At 39.8% G+C, this 22638-nt stretch overlaps 3 protein-coding genes across 3 annotated transcripts in view; all 3 read left to right on the forward strand.

Annotated features, from left to right (window-relative positions):
- The first annotated feature begins 283 nt into the window (after window positions 1–283).
- ptcd2 (pentatricopeptide repeat domain 2) lies at window positions 284–6731 on the forward strand. Its single transcript, XM_030064591.1, has 10 exons — window positions 284–404; window positions 2173–2265; window positions 2402–2531; window positions 3045–3162; window positions 3284–3362; window positions 3473–3564; window positions 4713–4826; window positions 4923–4997; window positions 5089–5202; window positions 6137–6731. Exons 1-10 carry the CDS (start codon window positions 296–298, stop codon window positions 6356–6358), a joined length of 1146 nt encoding a protein of 381 aa, XP_029920451.1. The 5' UTR covers window positions 284–295; the 3' UTR covers window positions 6359–6731.
- Window positions 6732–7171: 440 nt separating this feature from the next.
- Window positions 7172–14864, forward strand: cacfd1 (calcium channel flower domain containing 1). Its single transcript, XM_030065508.1, has 6 exons — window positions 7172–7725; window positions 9381–9453; window positions 10033–10158; window positions 10717–10824; window positions 11352–11438; window positions 13776–14864. The coding sequence occupies exons 1-6, from the start codon at window positions 7617–7619 to the stop codon at window positions 13792–13794; spliced, it is 522 nt and encodes a 173-aa protein (XP_029921368.1). The 5' UTR covers window positions 7172–7616; the 3' UTR covers window positions 13795–14864.
- A 3997-nt stretch (window positions 14865–18861) lies between these two features.
- Window positions 18862–22638, forward strand: part of LOC115369445 (carboxyl-terminal PDZ ligand of neuronal nitric oxide synthase protein) — a 70699-nt gene continuing 66922 nt past the window's right edge. Inside the window, exons 1-2 of the mRNA XM_030066058.1 lie at window positions 18862–19315; window positions 20503–20574. Of these exons, the coding sequence (XP_029921918.1) occupies window positions 19211–19315; window positions 20503–20574 (177 nt within the window). The 5' untranslated portion in view covers window positions 18862–19210. The remainder of the gene's footprint in view (window positions 19316–20502; window positions 20575–22638) is intronic.

A 22638-nucleotide genomic window follows, 5' to 3' on the forward strand; every position in this document is an offset into this window, starting at 1 on the left:
ATAACATAATCATGCAACATTCATCATGAGTCCGTGTAAACAGTGGTAACCTTACCCTATGGCTGATGACAGGGCGCTGCCATATTGGACTATACCAACTACCGACTGCGTGGCACAAAATCAAATTTAGCGTGCGTTTTGCCTCTTTATCCGGGTGAATATATTTATATAATAACGATATAACAATCCGTATCTGTGACTATCAAGTTTGAAAGAAATTTAATCTTTTAAAGTGGATAATATGTTGAAAAGTATCCCCTTTGTTGTCATTGTCATGGTACAGTCGGCGGGCACTATGGCGCTGGGCAGGTTTGGTTCATGCTCTCGATCATTCATACGTGATCCTTGTAAAGGGCTGTTTTGTGGCATTACACAGTCAGGCTGGACTGAACGCTGCTTAGGAGGTAAGAACAACAAAATAAATGTTAAAGTTAAAGTTTTTTTCCTGGTGCCCAGCTGGCAGGTTTACAGACAGTACGCTGCAGTGCATGAGGAGCAGCTAGTAAATAACCTCCAGGCAGTGGCGCAAAGAGTCTTAAAAATTGCTCCTCAAGTGGAGGTATTGTGAATTCGCTGATATTTTCCTTAGCTGGAAGCTGAAATAATACTAAAACATTTATCGTGCAGTTCTTAAAGGACCATACAAGTGGTTTGGCATGTAACGTGTCACTTAATATCAACAAAAATGTATAGGTTTCTGCTAATCTTTTCCCAAAGCAAGGAGGCGTATTTTAGAATTGTGATACATTTTTTCCGACTACCTGTTATCCAGACACTGGTTTCCATTTAGTACACGACAATATGAAAATGAACTTTGAGAGGCTTAAAACTTTCCTCACACCAGTTTTACATCACTATAATAAAGTCGTCCACATTAGTTTTCCTGTTGTGTTTGGATGACCTGAAGCGGAATGAAACAGTCCCTCTGCCGGAAAATAGTCCACTGGGAAAGTTTGTTTTACACCGCTAATTATCAGTTTTCAGGTTTATAAACGTTGACGACTTTGCCGTAATAAAGTGGGTGTTTAAGCCAAAAATTCAAATATGAAAATGGAGGGGTTTTGATTATATGTTGTGAAATCTTAAGTTCCCCTGCGTGATTTGCAACATGGTTTGTTGCAAAGTAAAATTGGTTAAACTGTATTAATTAGGCCTAACATTCAAAATCATTTTTTAGTCATCTTTTAAAGAACGAGAGTACAAAGTTTTAACTGGACTTTTTTGTATATGACAAAAAAGCGTAACAACAAAGGAAACCCAAATTCCTGTTCTTATTTCTGCTCACTGGTTGTTCAGTGTGGCTCCACAGTGATGCTTATAGGGAGCCTGTAAACTTTGTGCCCTGCAGTGGATGGGATTTAAGTGCAGTACTTCAGCAAAAAATACATTTAAGTAAAAGTGAAATTACTAACTTACTAGTACTCCAGGAAAACTGCAAGTATACAAAAATGATGCTCAGTTGCAGTAACACAGGTAAATGTAATTAGTTGTTTTAACCCATTTAAGTTGGCTGGAGTAGTAGTAAGCTTGTTGCAGCTTTGAAGGGATAGAGACAAAACCCACCAAAACTCAGTTTGCCCTCAGTGTCATTTGCAGAGGAGAGGTTATCCTCCTGTTTAGGATGACTTGAGTCTTAGAGATAAATTCATGTTAGTGAACATCTTGCTAAATGTGAGTGGGCAATACATTGATATTATATATGATGACAGTATGATATAAGACTAGGTATCACCTGGCATTTTGTGTATCATAATATTATATATGTGGCACAAGTGTCTTTCTGCTTTTAAAGTCTGAATTACAGTAATAAGGATGCACTTTTTATTGAAAATCTGACTGTGTAAAATATCTTAAGATGCATCAATAGTAACATCACAAAATTGATATGTCATACTTGATTTTGTCCATATAGTCTGGTCCTAAACTCAGTTGTACAGTATATACTTTGCTATAAAGCATTAGTAAAAAGCAAAGTATTAAAGGGCTGAAAGTTATGCAGATGGTAGGGTTTTGCAGGGATGCTTGTCTTAATATAGAAGTGATTTTTTTGTTTATTATGATGATTGTTTGACAGATTATTATTAACCCACATTTTCCATTTACCACTACATCATGCTTAGTTGACATATTCATGCTATTAATGCTCACTCAACAACTGAATTTCTTTCTCAGCTAAAAGGCATCTGTTATCCGAGGATGTTGTCAAATTGCAAGACTTTCAACAAAGGAAGCTCGCAGTGGCTCATCTTGTCACCGGATCGCAAGGTACAACAGTGCTAGTCCCTGATCCCATCTGATCCAGTAACAGTAGCGTATACAGTAGCTGTGTAACTCATTTGTGCTGCGATATGATGTGTAATGCAAGGAATGGAGAGGACTTACGTTTCATCTCATGTTGCAGGAAATTTTATTGAATTGTTCAACCAGAAACTACAGAAGAATGAGCTGATACTGAGAGATGAACTGAAGCTTCTCCTTCACTTGTGCCAGTCTGCAGACGACATGGTGACAGCCAGAGATGCCATCTACAGGTACACAGCCCTCGCTGACTCGTGAACACTGGCGTGACACTGTCCTAATAGCTGTGAAAGCAGTGTTGGTTTTGTTGACCATAAGCACTCATCAACAATGCTTTTTCCAGGATGAAACAAGACATAAACTAAACAAAAATGAACCTTTGCTGACAAAAACTGTTCTTGTCAGCACATAAAAAAGAAATGAAAATGCCAGAAATAAATGGATGAAAACACAGCTTCTGACCTCAATTTGAAAGGGAACAGATATATGGGCAAGCTTTACTTTTGATATTACAGTATAAAAACAAAAGCTAGATACAAAATACAAGAAGCTAATACAAGGAATGTAGCAGCAGCAAAGATAATTTCTCTGTGTCCCCTGTCTCTGAAACACATTTGACTGTCACACATGGTGGAAGGTGGAAAACATGATTTTTAAGTGTATCCCACATGTGGTTTTGACAGCATTGCCACATGTCAGCAGTGATTTTGCCGCCCCATACTTATTTGTGATCCTCTGATTTGCAGGTATCATTCAGAGAACCGGAACTTTGCGTACGGAGAGTTCAAGTTTGGCCCTCTCTTCATGAGGCTGTGCTATGAGCTGGGCCTTGAGGAGATGGCTGCCGCTACACTCACTGATACGGTACAACATCACATGAAACACTGAAAAAACATCATAGGCATTTAAAAAGAGAACATAAAGGCATGTGTCTTATTTTTGTATTAATTCATTTGGGCTAATTTCCTCTTTCTTGTCCACGCAGAGGTTAAAAGGTTTTTTCAACGATGCAACATCATTTAACATCGCCATAGACATGCTGTTCACAAAAGGGTCTTATGAAAGTAAGTGACTGCTGTACAATAAGGCAAATTTAAAACTGGGAGTAATTTTTTTCTAGTGGTATTTTAGAGCTCAATCATCTGTTTATAATAGTTGAAACTGTGCTTTGCAGATGCCTTGGAGGTACTAAGAGTCATGAAGAACCAAGGTGTTCCTTTCAATAAGGACACCTTCACACTGGCATGTGGCACCTGCTATAAACTGGTAACCAGCAAATTAATAGGTTGTTTAAAGATTCCTCATCAGGGGACTTAATTATCTGCTTTATTTATTTTGTAATATTTTTTATTTCATTTGATTTTATTTCTTTTTACCGTAAAGTGTCTGAGTACCAGGAATAGTGCTACACAAATAAAATGCATTATTATTGTCACTATTATCATTATTGAAAATGTGTCCGCTGATATTTGCAAATGTGAATCCAAATATGCAAACGTGCACCCCAGATTTTCAAATGTATATTGAAATTAACAAGAGTGTTGAAAATGTCTGTACATATCACCATATTTCCAGAAACGTATTTACAAATCGTTGCACAAGTGTTCCTATGTGAGAATATGTTTGTAAATACAGTCACCTATTTGGAGATAGGGGCTCACATTTTCAGATCTCATTACACATTTGCAGATGTCACGTTATGCATTTCCATTTGACTTTACCTTCATAAATTGATTATTTAAAAGTGAACGTTATTGGGCATTATATTAGCCCACGGGTTACATTTGTGTGGATTTAGCTCCAAGACAGCATGTGGGGACCAAATGACTGACAGGAACAAAAAAAAAATTGAAATGGGTCCATTATTGTGCAGCCACAAAACAGGCTGCTGTGTTATCAAATGAGTTCGCCCGTCACATTGCAGCCACTGTAAGTGCTTGTCTTTGCCACTGTCAGGCTTAGGTTGTTGTTAAAAGTGTCTGCCAACATTATGGAAAGGATAGCTAGACATCTTTTTTTTTTTTACATCTAATAACAATTCCCCCACTCTCATTTTCCTTGAAGAAAAAGTGCTTTGGTGCAGGATTTCCTCTCCTCTTTGGCTCGCAGTTGTAATCCCACTCAGGTCCCAGACAGTGGGCGTAATTTGATGTGTGAACTTGCTCCATGCGATTACATAGCAGCATGTTTCATGGATACCAGATGAAGCAGTCTAGCTCAATCTGGATGAATTTCAAAACTTACTGTCCCTATCAGTCACTTGGACCAGAATTTAAAAAAAAAAAAAAAAAAATATATATATATATATATATATATATATATATATATATATATATATATATATATATATATATATAGAAAAAATACCTCAATTGTGCTTGAAGTGAGTTGCTGTGCTGTTTGATGTTGCTCAGAACACAACGGAGGCCTACAGGATCTGCACCGCTCTGATAGAGGAGGCACAGACCAAAGGACATGCAATACCCAGACACGCCTACTGCTTTGCTGTGGCATTAGCACTTAGACAGGTAATGAACAAGTCTGTTTTTTGCACCCTTCATGCATTCATCAGCATGAGAAGAATATTGAAATGACCTGATCTGTGTCTGTTTTTTCCCCTTCAGAATGACAGTGAAAGGGCAAAGTCATTCTATTCACAAATTATGAGTACGGACAGCAGAATATGCCAAAATCTGAAAGTAAGTTTGCATCATATAACCAGAATATCCCTACTTTTCTTGTTATTGTTGCTTCACTATGAGCATGATGTTTTTCTTGTCATGGTTGCAGGTTGTAATACTGGCAATGTCAGGATCAGTGAAAGACGCAATCTCCATCCTGTCGGTGGCCGTGTTGTCTAGAAGTCCGTCTTTTGTGAAGAAGCCTGAATTTTCTCAGGAAGTGGTGAGTCAAACACCTGAGAATGAGTTTGCTCAGTGAAAACAGTAATAACACAGAGAGTGGGGGATACCAGAGTTTTGTCATGGTTGTTTTATTGTCTAATGTGAAGCAGTGCCCTTGTGGCATCATCGTGAGCCCTCTCCCCTTTGACCTTTTGCAATGCCCTATTTCTTATTGTTCGGTTTAAGTTCAGTTTATATGTATGCAAATGATTAAATCAGACCAAATAAAAAAGAAGATCTTCAAGAGAAACAGGAATCACACTTCAAAAGAAGAAAAATGGCTTTAAAAAATAGTGACTAATACTCACAGAGAGACTGTAAGCCCACAATCACAAAGTCCTTAAACAAACCTGTATGATATTGCCTGTTATTTTAAGTGCTTCTTCAATCATCAACTTTCAGAGGAAGAGCCGATGATGCCCTTTATTGTTCTTCAATGGACTTTGCTGTGTACTATATCCATACTCAGTAAATGAGTGAATATATTGCTGCAGTTAGAATTGGCTTTCTTGTAGGAGAATGGGTTTTGTATACTTCCTGTATAACCTTTTCTGCAAATATAGTGACTTATTACTCTCATTCTTATAACTAACAGATCCCTGAAAAACAGCTAATTGAAGCAAGTAAATTTCATATAAGTCACCGGTCAGCATCTTAAATTGATCCTCATTTCTTTGGGTGAAATCTATTTTGACTATCTTTACATTCTGCCTTCAGAAGATAGGGTAAAATTGAAAATTGGAAAATGATATGAAATTGTATGTGTTTGGAAGGCTGGTCTTCAAAATATCACCCAAGTGAGAATCTAGTTGCAGGTGTAAATTTCTGGTTAGTTTAAGAATATTTTGAAAACTTTGGGGGGTTTTGGAGCGCCTTCCATGTATTGTTGAAGTGGGACTATGGATTTGACGCTAACCCAGTGGGCTGTTTTCCAGGTGGATCTGCTGCGTCTGCGGAGTGAGGATGGACCGCTCATGATGAAAGTAGAGCACATACTGTCTCAGCTGGAGCAAGCTGGCCAGGTGACCCAGCAGACTTTGGATGACATGTTGTGCCACACACCCACAGGGAAGAGAAAACCGGTAGCAATGATGGAGGAGAGGAAGATCAGCCGAAGGACTCGGAAGCCCCTACAGTCCACTCTGGTGTCAGAGTGAGGGCGGCTGTGAGCCACTCATATAGACATAACTGGCTCTGAAGTGTAGACTTTAGCTACAGCTGATTTGCCATCACTATCTACCTCTCCTTTCAGATCGACAAAATCACCACATTTCATACTGGGCTTCCTGATCCCAATTTTTTTTTTTTTTTTTTTTTTTTTTTTTGCCTTATCCTAAAATCTTTTTCCGTCTCCCAACTGGGTTTGTGCAAAAACTTTAACAAAACAAGCATTGTGCCACCTAATGTGGGACTAAATATCCCCCTATACACCACTAAATAATAATTTATTTGTGGCAGTGGGTGATTTTGGAAACATGTATTTAAAAGTGAGAATGGGCTATTAAAGATGTGTAAGATATTTAATAATAATAATAAAAAAAAGATAAATAGTGGTCTTTGTTTTGCTTTGGTTTATTGGGATAGTGGTGACACCTGATTTGTTTCCCCAATGTGTGCTCATGGGATTAAGATTACAGTGCAGGAAAACCTTGTATCGCCAAATGTAGACATTCAGGAAAAGCAACATGTTTTCCCAGCATGTTCAGCATGTTCTCCCAACACTACATTTTTGAGTTAATCCGTGGAGGGTTGGAGGTAAGAAGTCCAAGGATAATAATGGATTTTCTCAGCCTGAACATTAATGATTCCCAAAGTGTATGCAGCATTATGGGATTGACAACCAGCTGCCACAGAGGATCAGCTGATCGTGACACTGCACAACATGAAAGCGCTGTGAAACATTACTTACACACCCCGCATGTAAACAAACTATGACCCACACCAGCGCCCTCTCACAATGCACCGCTCCACAGACGAGAACAAACAACGGAGCGGCGAGTGCCGACACACCGCCGGGAGAGAAGTACGCACCGCTGCCAGGAGTGCGTCGCTACGGACTCGTCTGTCTTTCTTTACATGTTTGTGCCAGAGAGTCCCGCACCGATGCTGTGTGTCGCCTGTAAAGCCCAGTCCTAGCTGCTGTCGCTGGTGGCGGTGCTCTTTAGCATCAGCTAACCGGTTAGCCAGTATTTACGAAGGTGGAGGCTGGGTGAGCAGCTGAGCCAAACAGGACCAGAAACCAAAAATAAAAGACGTGTTTTCAAACTTTCGAGTACACTTAAGGCGTCGTTTGGCTACGATAAGTAACTTGATAAAACGGCTGCAAAGTTAACGCAAGCGAATTTAGTTTGTTGCGACTAGCTAGCTATTGTTAGGAGGACTGAGTAACTGGGTGTCAGGAGCTAGCCACCCACAATGAGCACCGAGGAGGCTGCTTCGTCCACCAAAACCGTCTCGGAGGACGATGGCATGACATGGTGGTACCGATGGCTCTGCAAAATAGCCGGGGTTTTAGGAGGAATATGTAAGTAGTTGGCTGAGTCTCTTTGTTGTATGACTTGTGAGAAGTCGGGCTAGAAACGTTAGCTAGCTAAATGTTGTGTTTGTTTCACATAACTGCTGAACGTGCCATAATGTTGCCATTAATTTTGATTTTTTTTTTTTTTTTTTTTTTTTTTTTTTTTTGGTCATCTGTGGCTGGTGGGTCATTTAAGAGCCTGGGCAGCAATTTTGACATAACCCAGCTAATGGGCTCTTCAACTCAGTTAGGAAGGTGAGAGCAAATGCAGCATAGGAAAGCGACCAGATGACATTTACGAAAATTCACTATTTCTATGACTTTTCTTTGTTTTCCTGCTGATGTGCTCAGATAGGCCAGACAAAGCTTTGCCACATCACATTGTCCTCTTGTTGCAGCAGCTGGGGTTGGGCACAAGCTGGTTTGACTGCCTGCTCCACCTCACTGTATTATTTCCCAAAATTCACTCGAGATGTAAACACATCAGGTCCATACGACCTTTACCTCCTCACTCAGGAGCTCAGTGGGAGAGGAGGTGATGTTTTTTTTTTTTCTTTTTTCTGACAGCATTGCAATTTTCCAGCAGCATTGCAGCCCCCCCCTCCCTCTGCCATTATCCTTCTCTCCTTCACCGTGACACCAGAGTAACAGCGCCTGTATCACGTTCACCCAGTGGAACATTGTATATTCAGTGGGCTCTATTATTCACGAGGCTTGAGTCCAGCCGAGGAAGATATGCTACATCGATCCTTCAGGGGTAGTCACATAAGTGTGGACTTGCCTAGCCTGGCAGGTAGTCCACATAGTTACCAGGCACCCTGACCCATCTGCTCTCATTTAACTTCCAGCCTGGTTCTGCTTTGCCACATTGGCCTTGTCCATTGTAGTTCACATCTGTGGTACAATTCTCCTCCCAATTGATATCCAATTACAGCTCGTCAGTGTGGACTGCAAGAGTGACAGTGTTGGCGTATGGATGCCAGTGACAGAACAGCTGAGCCACATTGTGTCTTGAATTCATGGAGGTTTTCACTTGGTATCTTTTAATAACACCGGACATTGTTCACAAACACGCATTGTATGTCGTCTTGGGAACCCAGATGTCTTTCCTTTTGAGTCATAAATATGTTGAAAGCTAATGATTCTGATTTGTACAGTTGGAATTAAATGACATCATTTCTCTGACATGGAGCTTGATTCGTCATCCTGGACTCTGAAACTGTCAGTTTCCCTCTAAATAAAAAATAAAGCCTTCTGTGAGTTAAAGACTGCATATATTACCCTTTCAGTTTCTGTAGGTAATTAATTTCAGCTCGAGTGATTTTGAAACAAAGACACTTTGATACAGCCAAGCTTTCAAGCAATACTGTGGTGCCATTACATGATGGGTTAAGTGTATGCATGTGCGTTTGCATCTTTGTGTAGGTGAGCACTCTGTGTGCTCTCTATTGTCTCTATAACACGTCGCAGTAAGTCCATAGCCCAGTATTGATTGAGTACTGAGTCTGTATCAGTGTAACACATGGCTTATTGTTTGTCATAAGGAAGTTAACATCAGACTTTTGTCACGGATGTATTTTTTTTGTCCATGATGAAGTCTAACACTTACAGTTAAGATATAAACTAATAACTGTAATATTGATTTCTGATCTAAATCACAGCTTGTGCCATCTCAGGAGTGTGGAACTGCGTCACCGTGAACCCCTTAAACATCGCTGCCGGAGTGTGGATGGTGTAAGTCCCCCTTAATTGACCTTGTCATAGTTACTGTAATGTAAGATGTAAAGATTAGGACACATTCATATTGTCATAAGACAAATTCACCTACATCCAGTGAGATATAGTGACAAAAACATTATAAAGCCAAGTCATTTTTATGATATCTTCACAGTACAAAGTAATCTGTTCTATCAACATTTTATCATGTGTTCATTTTGCTCAGGTCAAAGGCTCTGCCAGAATATAGTTGCACAATGAGAGTGTTCCCATAAATAGGCTAATGGTTGTTTAATCCAGTTTATCATCCAATTTATGAAATGAGGACACTGACACAAATGTCCTCTGGTTCAGCATCAGTTGTGCTCATCAGCTATTACTGCAGAATTGATACACTCAATTTATCTCAACAGCATCGATTTTGCATTAAAGCTGCAGGAGCTGCTGAGAAGATTTCCTCCTTTTGTGTATGAATCGTACACATTATGTATGATCTGCCTGTGTCTGTTTGTGTGTATTCTGTATTCTAGTCCATGTATGGTGTGTTTACAGGGGATGATTCACAGCTGTGTTTATGTCCTCTCCCCCTGTCTCAAGGTTGAACGCCTTTGTGCTGTTTCTGTGTGAAGTCCCATTCTGCTGCCAGTTCATAGAGTTTGCTAATGCAGTAGCAGCTCGTGCAGACAAACTCAGACCCTGGCAGAAAGCCTTCTTCTACTGCGGGTGAGAACAGCACTAAAAGCGCATATGCATTGCACAAGTTGTATCTTATTGAAGACGGTACATTATATTATTGTGGTACCATCAGGGCTGAACAGTTAATCAAAATGTTAATTGAAATTATAATGTGGCCAGATGCAATATCCAAATTGTAGGACCTGCAGTTTTTCGATAAATATAATGTGTAATGTGTGACAAAATACCATTATAACTCAAGTACTGTGGTGCAGCAGAGACGCCCTGGCCTGCAAATCATATTAGTAGTACGAAAACATGTTTGTTTGGTACAGAAAAAAATATACAGGAAAAAATATACAGTCACCATTAAAAACATTTTTTTTTCATTTCAAAGTAATTTTTTTTAACTAATTGTTACGCCGTAGATACAGTCAAGCAATAACATTTTTTTAATGTTATGGTATGAATTTGTGATAATTATTGAGAAATTGCACAAGTTGTTGGAGGGGAAATTAGTTTGGGGGTGAAGTTGTTTTGTCTCTGCCGTATACTTAATATGCCACATGATTTGACATTATTGTTTTATTTGTTGTTGACTTTCAGAATGGCTCTGTTCCCCGTATTCCTGAGTTTCTCCATCACAACCTTGTTTGGGAATGCCATTGCTTTTGCTACAGGGGTCCTCTACGGCCTCGCCTCTTTAGGCAAAAAGTAAGTTGCCTATTTTAGTAACCTCATGTCATGAAACATTTATACAAGATCTTAGGAAAACACAACCAGAAAAATCTCAGTTCTTTTATGTAACTGCAGTTTGTGTTCAAATATAATTTACACAATGCTGACTTTTTGTAATCTCATTTCTTTTGTTTGTCTCACTTATATAAAAACACTCACTCTGCTAAATGTTCTCATTAAAACAAACAGGCTATCAAATTAAACATTCACTGACAGATTATAATTCGTTAATAAGTTATGCTTTGAGACGCTAACAACCCTAATGAACCGTGTGATTCATGTATTTTAACTTGTGACAAGTGGAACAGTGTAATAAACGTCAAATTAACATTGTGTTTAACCTTCCCCGTCATCAACTGCTTTTTCCTTTGCTCTCCATTTCTTTCTCTACATTACTTTTTATTACCATCTTTCTCTTGCGTCCTGTCTTTTCCCTCCTCGTTTCTCTCCCTCCCTCTCTCCCTCTCTCTCTCTCTCTCTCTCTCTCTCTCTCTCTCTCTCAGGGGAGATGCAGTGACTTATGCTAGACTGCAGCACCAGAAACAGGGCGATGAAGAGAAGATGACAGGGACGACAGACGGAGCTGCAGAGTGAGGAAACTGCCCTTCCGCTCTCATTTCTTACGTTCTCACAGAGAAATATTCCCTCTTCCCCTACATCTTACCTGTTCCTCCGTCCTCCCTCCCACTCTTCTTTTCTGTCACGACTTAATAACGTTACTAAGTTTATTTATTTACTGAAAACTGCTGCAACCTTGTTGTCCTTACCAAATATCCATATAGCTAGATGTTGGATTGAATTTATAATTTGGTATGTGATGTGTAAATGGAATCTTATGGGGTTTTTTTTTGGAATCGGTACATTACGTTAGATATAAAGTTTTGTTTTTATGTTTTTAAGTCTTTTGGGTTGTATTTATTATTTGTTTCCCTTTGTTGTTTTGCTTCTGCAAGTTGTGATAAAGTCAGTTTTTTTTCCTCGCCTCTACCCCCACAAGTAAAGCAGGAGCAATGTCTTCTGAGCCTATGAGCCTTTCAGGGAATCTAAATTGAAATAAATGCGATGTGTGAAATGTTGCATACATGTCACCCTCAAGAAATGCACTATGACTTTTAGGCTGCGATTCAGAGTTGACTGACTTAAAGCTACATTAAGCAATATTACACACATTTTTTACAGTAAAATGACCCCTTGCAAAGTGAAAGTCATCACTATGGGTCCTCGTTCTACCATACAATTTTCAGCCAGCCTGTTATTTCCAGGTTTGAGCTTTCTAAATTTCTGTATCTACCTGAATACACCACCTCTGCCATCCTCTTCACCCCCTTAACCTATTCAGCTTCATTCAAAGCATCTCTGAAATTGCACATCCTGCAGATAAACAAATACAAAGTTCAGAGCAGTCACATGAGTGCCTCTGTCACTGCAATCAGCACTGCAGTGACAGAAAAAGTTCATTCACAGCAGATGTTTACCTCGTAGCTGAAAGTCTACAGCTTCACCGCATTTACAAATTGGAATTCAGAGACAAAATAATCCAAGTAATCCAACTTGAGCCTTGAGAGTGAAATATATCACTCATTTCCATCCCAATTTTTTTTTTTTTTTTTTCACGTAACTTTCAGTTTTGTACAAGCAATCTACCATGAACCTGAACACAGGCCTGACTCTGTTCACAGAGTGTTAACTCTCAACACTAAAGAAATTGCTTAGTGCAGCTTTAAGTCTTGTGTGTAAAGATTAGTCAGAAGATTATTTATATTACTCAGGCATATCCACAATAATAATAATGATGTTGGATCCTTTATTTCTTTTTAAAAATGCTTCATACAGTGAATTACTTTGAATGTTGGTTTCATAAAATAGAAAATGTGTCAATTTTTTTGATTGACACAAAAAGTCAACTAGGGTGCTCAGTTGGCCTATTACTCCATTTTGGACTAATGAGATAAAAAATGGTGATCACCGCGCTCTCCCAGACAGAGAAGGCTGGAGTCATAGACAAACAGCAGTCCTCAAAACTAGAAGAAAAGGAGGTGCACACTCAAAGTCATCTTAATCCTTTTTCTTTATTCACCCTCTGGTTCAAGGGACATGGGAGCATGAATGATTGGGGTGATGTCATACTTACATTTCTATTCTGTTCACCCCATTCTGGCTCTCTACCTGATTGGGGTAGTTGTGTTTTACATTTCCTGCAGTCGATCGGGACAAAATCACTATCACAAATTAAGCTTTTGTCCCATTTGATAATAAATGCAGGCCCATATAATATATTATTATGTAACTACCATATTTTAAATTGTGTCATTTTATAGATGGGCTTTGTTTCTCTATTTCTGTTTGAACGAGCTGGAGGACAAAATTATCAGCTTGATTGAATCAAATATGTGTGTTGAAGTGTGGCATACTTTGAATAGATGAAGCTTGTAGGTAGCTGAGGAGTGTAACTAATTTTGAAATCGTGAGAGTGTCAAACGAGTGAAATAATTTCTTGTGGTTTTAGTTATTATGAATCGGTAAAACTGACTTACTCCTCTCACAGCATGTTTTAGACTACAACCAGTTATAACAGTGTAGAGCGTTTCCTCACACAGCCTTCAAAACTCGGCTTTACCTTGCAGATGCAAATATCAAGCATCCTAGTTGTTAGTCTGAAATATTTTGGGAAACGTTGCGCCTTGTGCCTGGACAGGTGCATCATAAAAGAAATGCAAAATTTGGATCTGAATACCTTGTGTGCAGTTTTAGTATTTCTGTACCAACTATGTACACTTGACTCTGAATTGCAGCCTGAATGCATTTTGAAACATACATGGGCATTAAGGATGTTTTTGCCAATGAGAATGTATCCGGTATACCCAAAGATTGAGAAATTTTGTCTTTTATTTTTATTTTATGCTCTATTTTTTTTTTTTTCTTTTAAGCTTTGCATGCTCAGTTTAGGCATTCCAACACTGGACCTTGGGAAGCGGGCTCTGACCCAGAGAGGATCTCACCAAAAAAAAAGTTGAAATTCTTGAAAGAGCCCAGCTTTTATTGAATTGTAAACACTGTTTCCTTGTCATCATTCAGCCAACACTCAACCTAAAGCTGCAGTGTCATGGTATGTAATGAAAAACTGGAATGTGAGATTGTTTGCTATGTTGTTTTGAAATACTTTGTACCTTTCTGTTCTTTTTGGGATTTTGCTATTACATGAATGTCTGCTGATTGTTGTGTTAAAAAAAAAAAAAAAAAACCTATTGAGTACGCTCTGCCCAGTCCTGTTAACAATTTAATGAGGGAAAGTGTCTTGATTCAGGGATTAATTGGTGTGTATCCCACACAATCATCAGAGCCATGATTTGCCTTTGTCACTCAGATATGCAGCGGTCAGCAATGTAAAAATTGTGTTGGTGTTGTTTTGTTGCCTTGCCTCTGTTGTCTCTTTGTTAATTTGGAAGCTTTGGAAAGACTTGATTGCACATACCTCTTACAGCTCTGTATCTTAACTCTGTATTTTTGGCTGGTTAGTGGCTCAGTTTCTTGTACACACATTGCCACCAGCTCTCAGGTATCACACTTACAGTACAGCAGAAGGATACCAGTGATCAAGTACAGAGCAGATGACTCAGAGCACATCCAGGATAACTAGCAGAAACCTAAAAAAAAAGCATGAAACATTTAAAACATGCACATGAACCAGCATTCATGAATTGTATTGTGAAACACTACTCACCAGCGATATGCTATAGTCTGAACCATGAACCAGAAAACTTTGGTTCTTTGTGACACTGCTTTCATAGAGACTGAAATCCACAGTCATCCCTCATAATCCTCACAGACGTTTATTTTAGTAGGTCCATGCATCCATCCATCCATGTTTCAGTGGTTCAACTGATTCTACATCTGCAGACGTTGGGAGTCTGTTGATGTCGTATCTCTCGCTGTAAGGGATATGTGTATAATGTGTGTTGTGATGTGAATCCTAATCCTGTTCTGAATTGATGGATTAAAGAAACTTGCTAATACTACCACCATGTCAGCTTCTTATGTTGTGTTGGGTCTGTGGTCGCGACCCCAAAACTCACCACACAATGGCTTCACCACATCCACATCACATGGCCCGTCAGTTTGGCCCAAGCTAGCTGAGCTGGGTTTTACACATGGGGTGTTTTTATATTTGTTTGCTTTTGTTGATGTATTTTGTTGTTTTCCTGCCCATGGGACAACAGATGCTGACTCTGGCTCAGCTATTGTGTTGTGCCTAGTCCCTGTCAAATAAGCTAAATTAATACATTTGGGCTGATATTGATGCTACCCTGACCTTAAAGGCAGACTATGCGGTTTGAAAGGGGAGGGCACCCTCAACCTGTTAGGATGTGGTAAAGAATGATGAACGCTCAATTCTCAAAAGAACAGAACTTAAAGTAAAGGGCAACTCTTTTATCCCATCATAACAAGCATTTCTCTCCACTGTTAATGGTTTTTACAGTTCACATTAAAGCATTAGATTATGACAGGCATTTAAAAGTGTTACATTAATTCACTGCGTTATTAGGCTTGGCATGAACAGGAAAGGTTTCATCTTTCTTCAGTTTCAACGTTAACTTCACTGAACAAAGTCGTGTGGCTTTGCATTTCAAACTGCATAGTTTGCCTTTCACCAAACTGGTTTATTCACCTGATATTAACCAAACTCTTTAACTTGCCTGACTCAACTTTAACAATATGTTAAAGCACAATGTTGACCATTAATTTGAAAAGATATTGAGTCAATAACAAATTCATGTTAAAAACTGCACTGAGCAAATTAATCACTTCTTATCAATTTTACTATCAATTGCTATATTTCTGATAGTTGTGATTTATGATTGTAGGGTCTAAGGTGATGAGAAAAAAATTATATATCTTTTTTCTCATGTTTTCCTTATATTTGATTATAATATGTAACACACCAAGGTTTATATTGGCTATATTAAATATAATGTATCAGGTATGTACAGTATGAAGCTTTTGTAAATGTGTATGCATAATACAACGAGCAAGGAATTCTCTGTACCAGAGTCAGAAGTAGAATTTAATGTACCATTAAAATGTTAATGGATATCATATGAGAGCTCTTTGTGCATTACAGATTGAAATAGGCCAATTGTATTGTTGTGTGTGTGCTTGTATTTCTGTGACCCTGTGTATGTCGACAAAGGTGTATTGTATGCGTGTGTATTTCCATAAATATAAAAAAGAAGGCAACTATTGATAATATAGGACATATTGCACAAAACAAAGCAATCCAGCAAACAGAAACATCATATTCGTTGGAAAGAGTATAACACTGCACGAATATGACTACGTTCACAATCCTCTTAATAGGTTTATACTTCTGGATGTCACAGATTTTCTTTCTGAATGATCAAAGACTCAAATCTGAAAGAGGATTTAAGGTTGGCTCCAGGGTGCTGAAAATTGTTCATAATATGTCAGTCACAGCACCGTTCACATCCAGGCTACATTAGGGTCATTGTGGATGGAGTGGCACACTGAGACACCCAGACTCAGCCACTGGACAAAAACCTCCTGAAAAATAACTTCTAAATTGTTGAAACAGCCACCTTTGCTGAATAAAGTTTTATAATGACTCTATAATAAATCTGCCTGTTGCTCTGTTGGTGGCTGCTGCTCACTGCTGTGCTGTAGTCTGTCACTTTCTCTGTGGGCTGACATGGGCGGACAAAGCGACTGACAGGGAGCACATGCATGCCAGTGCTGACCTCTGTATCAGCACCCACTCCCTCCGTCTCACCGCCTGTGGCTCTGAGGACACTGACAGCTGTCATAACAAATAGGAAGAGTCCAAATGCACAACAAACTATTAACAGTTAATCCCACTGCAGATTTGTAAATTGTACATACATGGTGTTAGACGAATAAAGAAAAAAAAAATACAGTGACATCGAAAAAAAAATTGCTTTTCCTTCACATATACATCCTTTATTAATCGTATTAAAACATTCTAAAAACTGAACTTCTGTCAGAGTATTTGTCACAGACAACCAACAGAGGGCGCCATGGTATTATTTCAGAAGTAAACTAACTAATTAATTGTTGCTTAAGTGATTAGTGGTCATACTAATAATAATAATTAGTAGAAGTAGTAATAGTAGTAGTAGTGGTAGTAGTAGTAGTTGTTGTATTAAAACAACAACAACAATAATAATAACAAGGTATTTCTCTTAAAAAATATTTTATGGGTGCAATCAATGTTTTGTCAACAAGAACAATGATGAAAAAAAGCTGTGAAGAAGGCAAATGGGAAATAAAATGAAATATAAATATAAATATAATGAAATAAAACATCAATAATATTAGTAATAATACAAACATCAGAGGTCAAGGCAGTGTACGACCAGTAAAGTCAGAAAAGTAAAATGATTTCCAACTATAAAACGTGGAGTGGACAGGTTTATAAAAATAGGTCTTTAAAAGAAGCTTAAAAGTTGACACAGACTTAGTCAACTTAACACTGAGCGGCAAGTCATTCAGGGTCTCTGCCAAAGCCTGGTGTCCCTTTGACCTCAGCCTGGATTTGGGGACTGACACAAGAGCCCGAGCCTATTTTTCAAATTGAGGGCAAACTCTGATCCTGGGAGCTCAGATGTGTAGGGTGAGCATAAAACCTGTAATAGTCCACTGCTTTGTAAGAGATCAATAAAATTAAGGTTTTTAGCTCTACTCATTTGGTAGCTTTTATCAAGTGCTGCATGGACCAGCTGGTGCAGAGTGTAGAGTCCACCTCTGTCACCACAGGTTCAATGCTTTACTCATAATAATGCCAGCTGTCGCAGAAGCAGCAGCAACGCCGAGCTGACAGAATGGTAAAAAGGTAAATGATAAATGCCCAGCAGGTGAAGGTTAGAGCTGCAGCCCAGTGGAGGCGGTGAGTGGCCTCTCCTCCAGCATCCTCCACGTCAATTAAAACACAGACCCTCTAATTCAGGGCCAGCCAGCAGGGTCATCACTTCTCTTAAGGGAGCTGTAATACTGCAGTCATTGAAAATGGCCCACGCTGTTGTTTAGTGGCTGAGTGCCTGTTATCTTCAATTATGCTCACAAATGGAGGATTCTCTGTGGGAGTAACAACATTTTACCAGAGTAAGAAGGGGGATACAAGGTTAGAGATAAAATACAGAGGACAAAGTACCACTACTACTACTACTACTACTACTACTACTACTACTACTACTAATAATAATAATAATAATAATAATAATAATAATAAAACTACTAATAACACTAATAATACTGATAATACTAGAGAAAGAGAGAGGGAGATGTCCATGAGGGCTGGGCACTTGAAAAATAAATTACTACTACTATTACTATGTATGTATCTATTTTCACCTCTATTTTCATCTCTCTCTCTCTCTCTCTCTCTCTCTCTCTCTCTCTCTCTCTCTCTCTCTCACTATAACATTGATAAATAGGTAGAGAGATAGATAGAGAGGGAGATAGAGAGAGAGAAGTACTTGCTCTGTGAATTATTTGTTGTACATTTGATTATTAACTAGATTATTTTAGAAGTCATTGAAAATAAGCTATATCAGCAAAATCATGGTACTTAGTAGGCTATTTCTTAGAAAAAATGTAGGATTTCGCATCCTTCCACCCCCACCTCCACTCCCACACACACACACACACACACACACACACACACACACACACACACACACACACATGCACTTACACACATTAAGTTTCAGTTGTCCCATATATCATTGCTTCCCCCTTTGCGTTTCAGTTTTTAAATTACAATAAATAACAGTCAAGGTACCAGGAGTAGATCAAGTGCATCAAAATTTCATTTTCATTTCCACAAAAAGAGGAAATGTGGGGGAGTTGTGCGGGTTTTCCTGACATGACGGGGTTACATCATGCTTGGGAACTTTGCTCCAATGAGGGGAGCTGTTTGGAGAGAGGGGGGGTGCAGTGTTGCCACCAACAGGACAGGATTCAAAAATACCCACAGCAAGCAACATCACCTGCGGACAAACCTCGCCTCTGACGGCGGATTGCGCTCCCGCGGCTTTTTCAAACAACATCGCACACGAACCAGGCGAGGCGTGTGCGGGACGGGGACAGAGCTCGGTCCGGCCGCTCGGTCCTCATTTGAAAACCGGGGCGCTCAAATCTGTCCCTCCTGAGGACGGGACGCCTGGAGCTCAGGCAACAACAATGGACTGCGTTTCCACAGGGAAGTCGCACTTGCTGGAGCCGTGTCGTGGGGACTCAGTGGATTTCAGCATTCAGCTCCCCGTCAGTGTTTTTATGTGCACTTGTTAAACAGAGGTGACGGTAGCGGGGGCTTCAGTGCGAGCCGAGGATGCCTGCGAGGAACAGGTACAATCTGGTGGACGATGTGGCGGACTCACGGGTGCCGCTCCACAATGATGAGGCTTACCAGCATGGGATACATTTCCAGGCTAAGGTGAAAAAAATAGTTTTAATGTTGCCGGATGGCTCGGTGTGGTATTGCAGGATGTATGTTATTGTATTGTTTTGGAGGGGGATCGCAGGTGCATGTGCATTGAGCCTATAGTCCGGCTTGATCCATCAGGAAGTTATTTGAACACATGGCAGTGTCCTGACGCAATCTGATGTGGTCGGTTAGTTCATTGTATTTCCCACGGCGGGACAGACTTCAAATGTATCAGGACAAAGTTTGCATCTAACTTAGATTGGCTTACAAAACTGCTGCAACGACCAACTGGTTATATTTTTGTAAATCATGTATATATATATTTTCTTTGTAAATCATGTTTCTGGGCTGCATGCCTTCAAAGTGGAGCACATATATGTTGCCCATGTTGTGTCAAAACACTGACAAATGTTGAACTTTTCCTTCCAGTCCTTTCCAAGTCATTGCAATGTTTTCTCAATGCAACAGCGGGTGACAAAGTGTGTGAAACTTCTTCACACACTTTGTTCTGCACTTTGCTTTGGGGTAGCTTGCATGCTGGTGTGTTCTCACTGCACCATCCAACTATAAGACCAAACCCTTAAAGGAGAACAAGAACTTAGGGGACATGTTGGCAGAAAGGGTTAAAATAAAGGGAGTGTTACTGGTCCAAAGTTCACAGACAACATGCTGCTTGTCTATTATATGCACGCAGCATGCTTTTTCTCAGTTTTGCCTGTCAGTAGGTTTCCGATGTGTTTATAGGCTATTTGATGCAATGCAGACTACATTCACACCCACAGTGTTATTTTATAGGCAAAGCCACTGTAGAATAAAGAGTAGTAGTAAAAGTGTGCTAAATTAAATTCTTCTGAAGTTTGCTGGGGACCCCCCGGACCCCATTCAAGGGCTCCAGGTGGTCCCCAAACCTACTCTGCGAAACCACTACTGCAGTGAAATGTTGCATGTGAAAAGAGATGAATAGTCTGCACACTCAGCATCTGACTGGGTCATAACACTTGGTGAGAACAGCTGTGGCATGTAAGTGGGGCTACTTTGATATAGCTGGGACTCTTAAATAAAATATTCTCATATCACCAAGTTTGTAATTTAAGATTATGTAGTCAGTATGACACGAATTCCGATGCTTTCTTGTTTCTGTGTGAGGATGTGACATGGCCCGTGTCTGTGTTTGTTTGGTTATTTGTTCACTACAGTATGTGGGGAGTCTTGACGTCCCCAGGCCTAACAGTCGGATGGAGATTGTGGCAGCCATGAGGAGGATCAGGGTAAGTCACTTGCGCTGAAGATCACACGCGCACATTTTCACTCCTGGGATGTGTGTTCTGTGAAAGACAGGAGCCATCTTTACATGCACAAAAAGTGTGCGTTGATGCCAGCTGAATTCTCTGTCTAGAAACGGAGCAATGTGTGCACCGGCAGAACAACAAATCAAATAGTCTGATGTGGGAATGTCATATGAATTTGGTAAATTTTGTAGCAAGAGAAAGTAATGGGAAAGAGAAAGCTCTGTTGGCTCTCTTTGCTAAAGGGTACCTTGCCCTTTCCGCACACATTTGTGATAGCTGAAGGGCAGTGTGTGTGTGTGTGTGTGTACGTGTGTGTGTGTGTGTGTGTGTGTGTTACTGTCACCTTTGATGAAACTTGGGTCTGTGGTATGATTATTGCGCTCTGCTGAGCAGCTCTGTGAGAGTTTACTAGAATGGACAAGAGCGGTCCACAAATCAACCTTTTTTTCTTCATATCAGCTTTACAAGTCCTCCTCTCCTCCTCTCACACACTCTACCCTGTATTTACTCTTCAATTCATCATATTGTAGATATGCTGTTGTTTTTTCACCGGGTTTAAAGCTGCACCATTAGCGTAACTATGGGAATCACATATAATCATTTTCCCTCTCATTGTCCCAGCGGGCTCATATTTTCCTCAGCAGTCTAAGACAGGAGCCAGATCAGGGAGCCACGGTGTTTCTTGAATCCAAGTCTGACTCACTAGCTACTGTAGGTTCAGACATGACAAGGCTCTTACTCTGGCTGAGTGAATATGTGGGAAAGAAATGTGTAATTTCATCTCAGGACGACTAAAAAGCCTTAATGTGCATTTATCCACTGAAAAATGTATGATCTTTTTTCAAGGTGCAACATTCTTGCACCTTGTCACTCTCTACATTTTTTCTCTCTAACCATCTGGGGAATCCTTGTTTAGTTAGTCATCATTCTTATTTTGTTTTCTCTTGCTTAGTGTGCGAGAGCGGGTTTGCAGGTGGATGCTCACTTGGTGTAGGTGTGTGCATGTGATTGTGTGTGTATGTATGAAATTAGAGGCACCCCGCTGACTGTCGGGTGGAAAACAAGCCCTCCAGAGGAGCAGAAAGGAGGGATATTTTAGGCCCACCAAACCCATCTGCGAAATATAGGTCTGTAGAGCACAGGGAAAACGCACTGGTAATGACTCTGTGAAACTGTGTGAATGGCCTTGTAAGTGGAGCTGAATGAGGTGACGTTGCCTGTTGTTTTTGGTGATTCCAAAATAGACAGAGGAATGACGTGAGATAAAGATGCTCATCAGTGAGATACATAAAAAGCGGAGGCACGGGATGAAAAAGCAAAGTATGGCCCAGCTGCACCCGCCACTCCTGAAACAGCCGAGCATGTAGACACACAGGGGAGATGTTTGATCACTAAAATAACATTTTCCCTCTGACAAAACACAGAGGCTCTGATTGTGTTTTCTATTATGCACTTTCTTGCATACGTCTTGTCTTTATTATTCTGCACATTTGTTTGCTCGTCTGTAACTTAAAAAAAACATTCAACTAGTCAGCATGTACCATTCATATATCTAAATGTGTGGAATTGTGTAAACAATATAAAATTTTAATATAGAGCTTTAAGATGATATTTTTTGCAACCACTATGGTGTTCTCATTTACAAATGCAGCGTCATTAGTGCTTATGTGTGTGTGAATATGTATGCAGGCACTCACGTGTGGATGCATACATTTTGGGCACATCTCTGTGTATTTTAAGTTCCCTTGAGAGCAAGAGAAAGGCAGCACAGTATCTTTGTGTCAATAATGAATGCCGGTTGAAGGTTGCTATAGTGGTTGTTACTCTTGGCCTTTGGGACGGCGTATTGTGCAGATTCATGTTTTCAACGGCTAATGGATAAGCAGTGTGCGGCCATAGAGAGTCCCCAGTGACGAATTGTAAACTGGAGTCTGGCCCATAGGATGAAATGCATCCTGTTCATTATTGATCTGTCCTGTGTGTCTCTGCTGCATGCTGATAGTGACTAAAGATATCTGGCTATTTTTAGATTCAGCTTATTGC

This window comes from Myripristis murdjan, chromosome 12, assembly GCF_902150065.1.
Source record: "Myripristis murdjan chromosome 12, fMyrMur1.1, whole genome shotgun sequence".
Classification (NCBI taxonomy): Eukaryota; Metazoa; Chordata; class Actinopteri; order Holocentriformes; family Holocentridae; genus Myripristis; species Myripristis murdjan.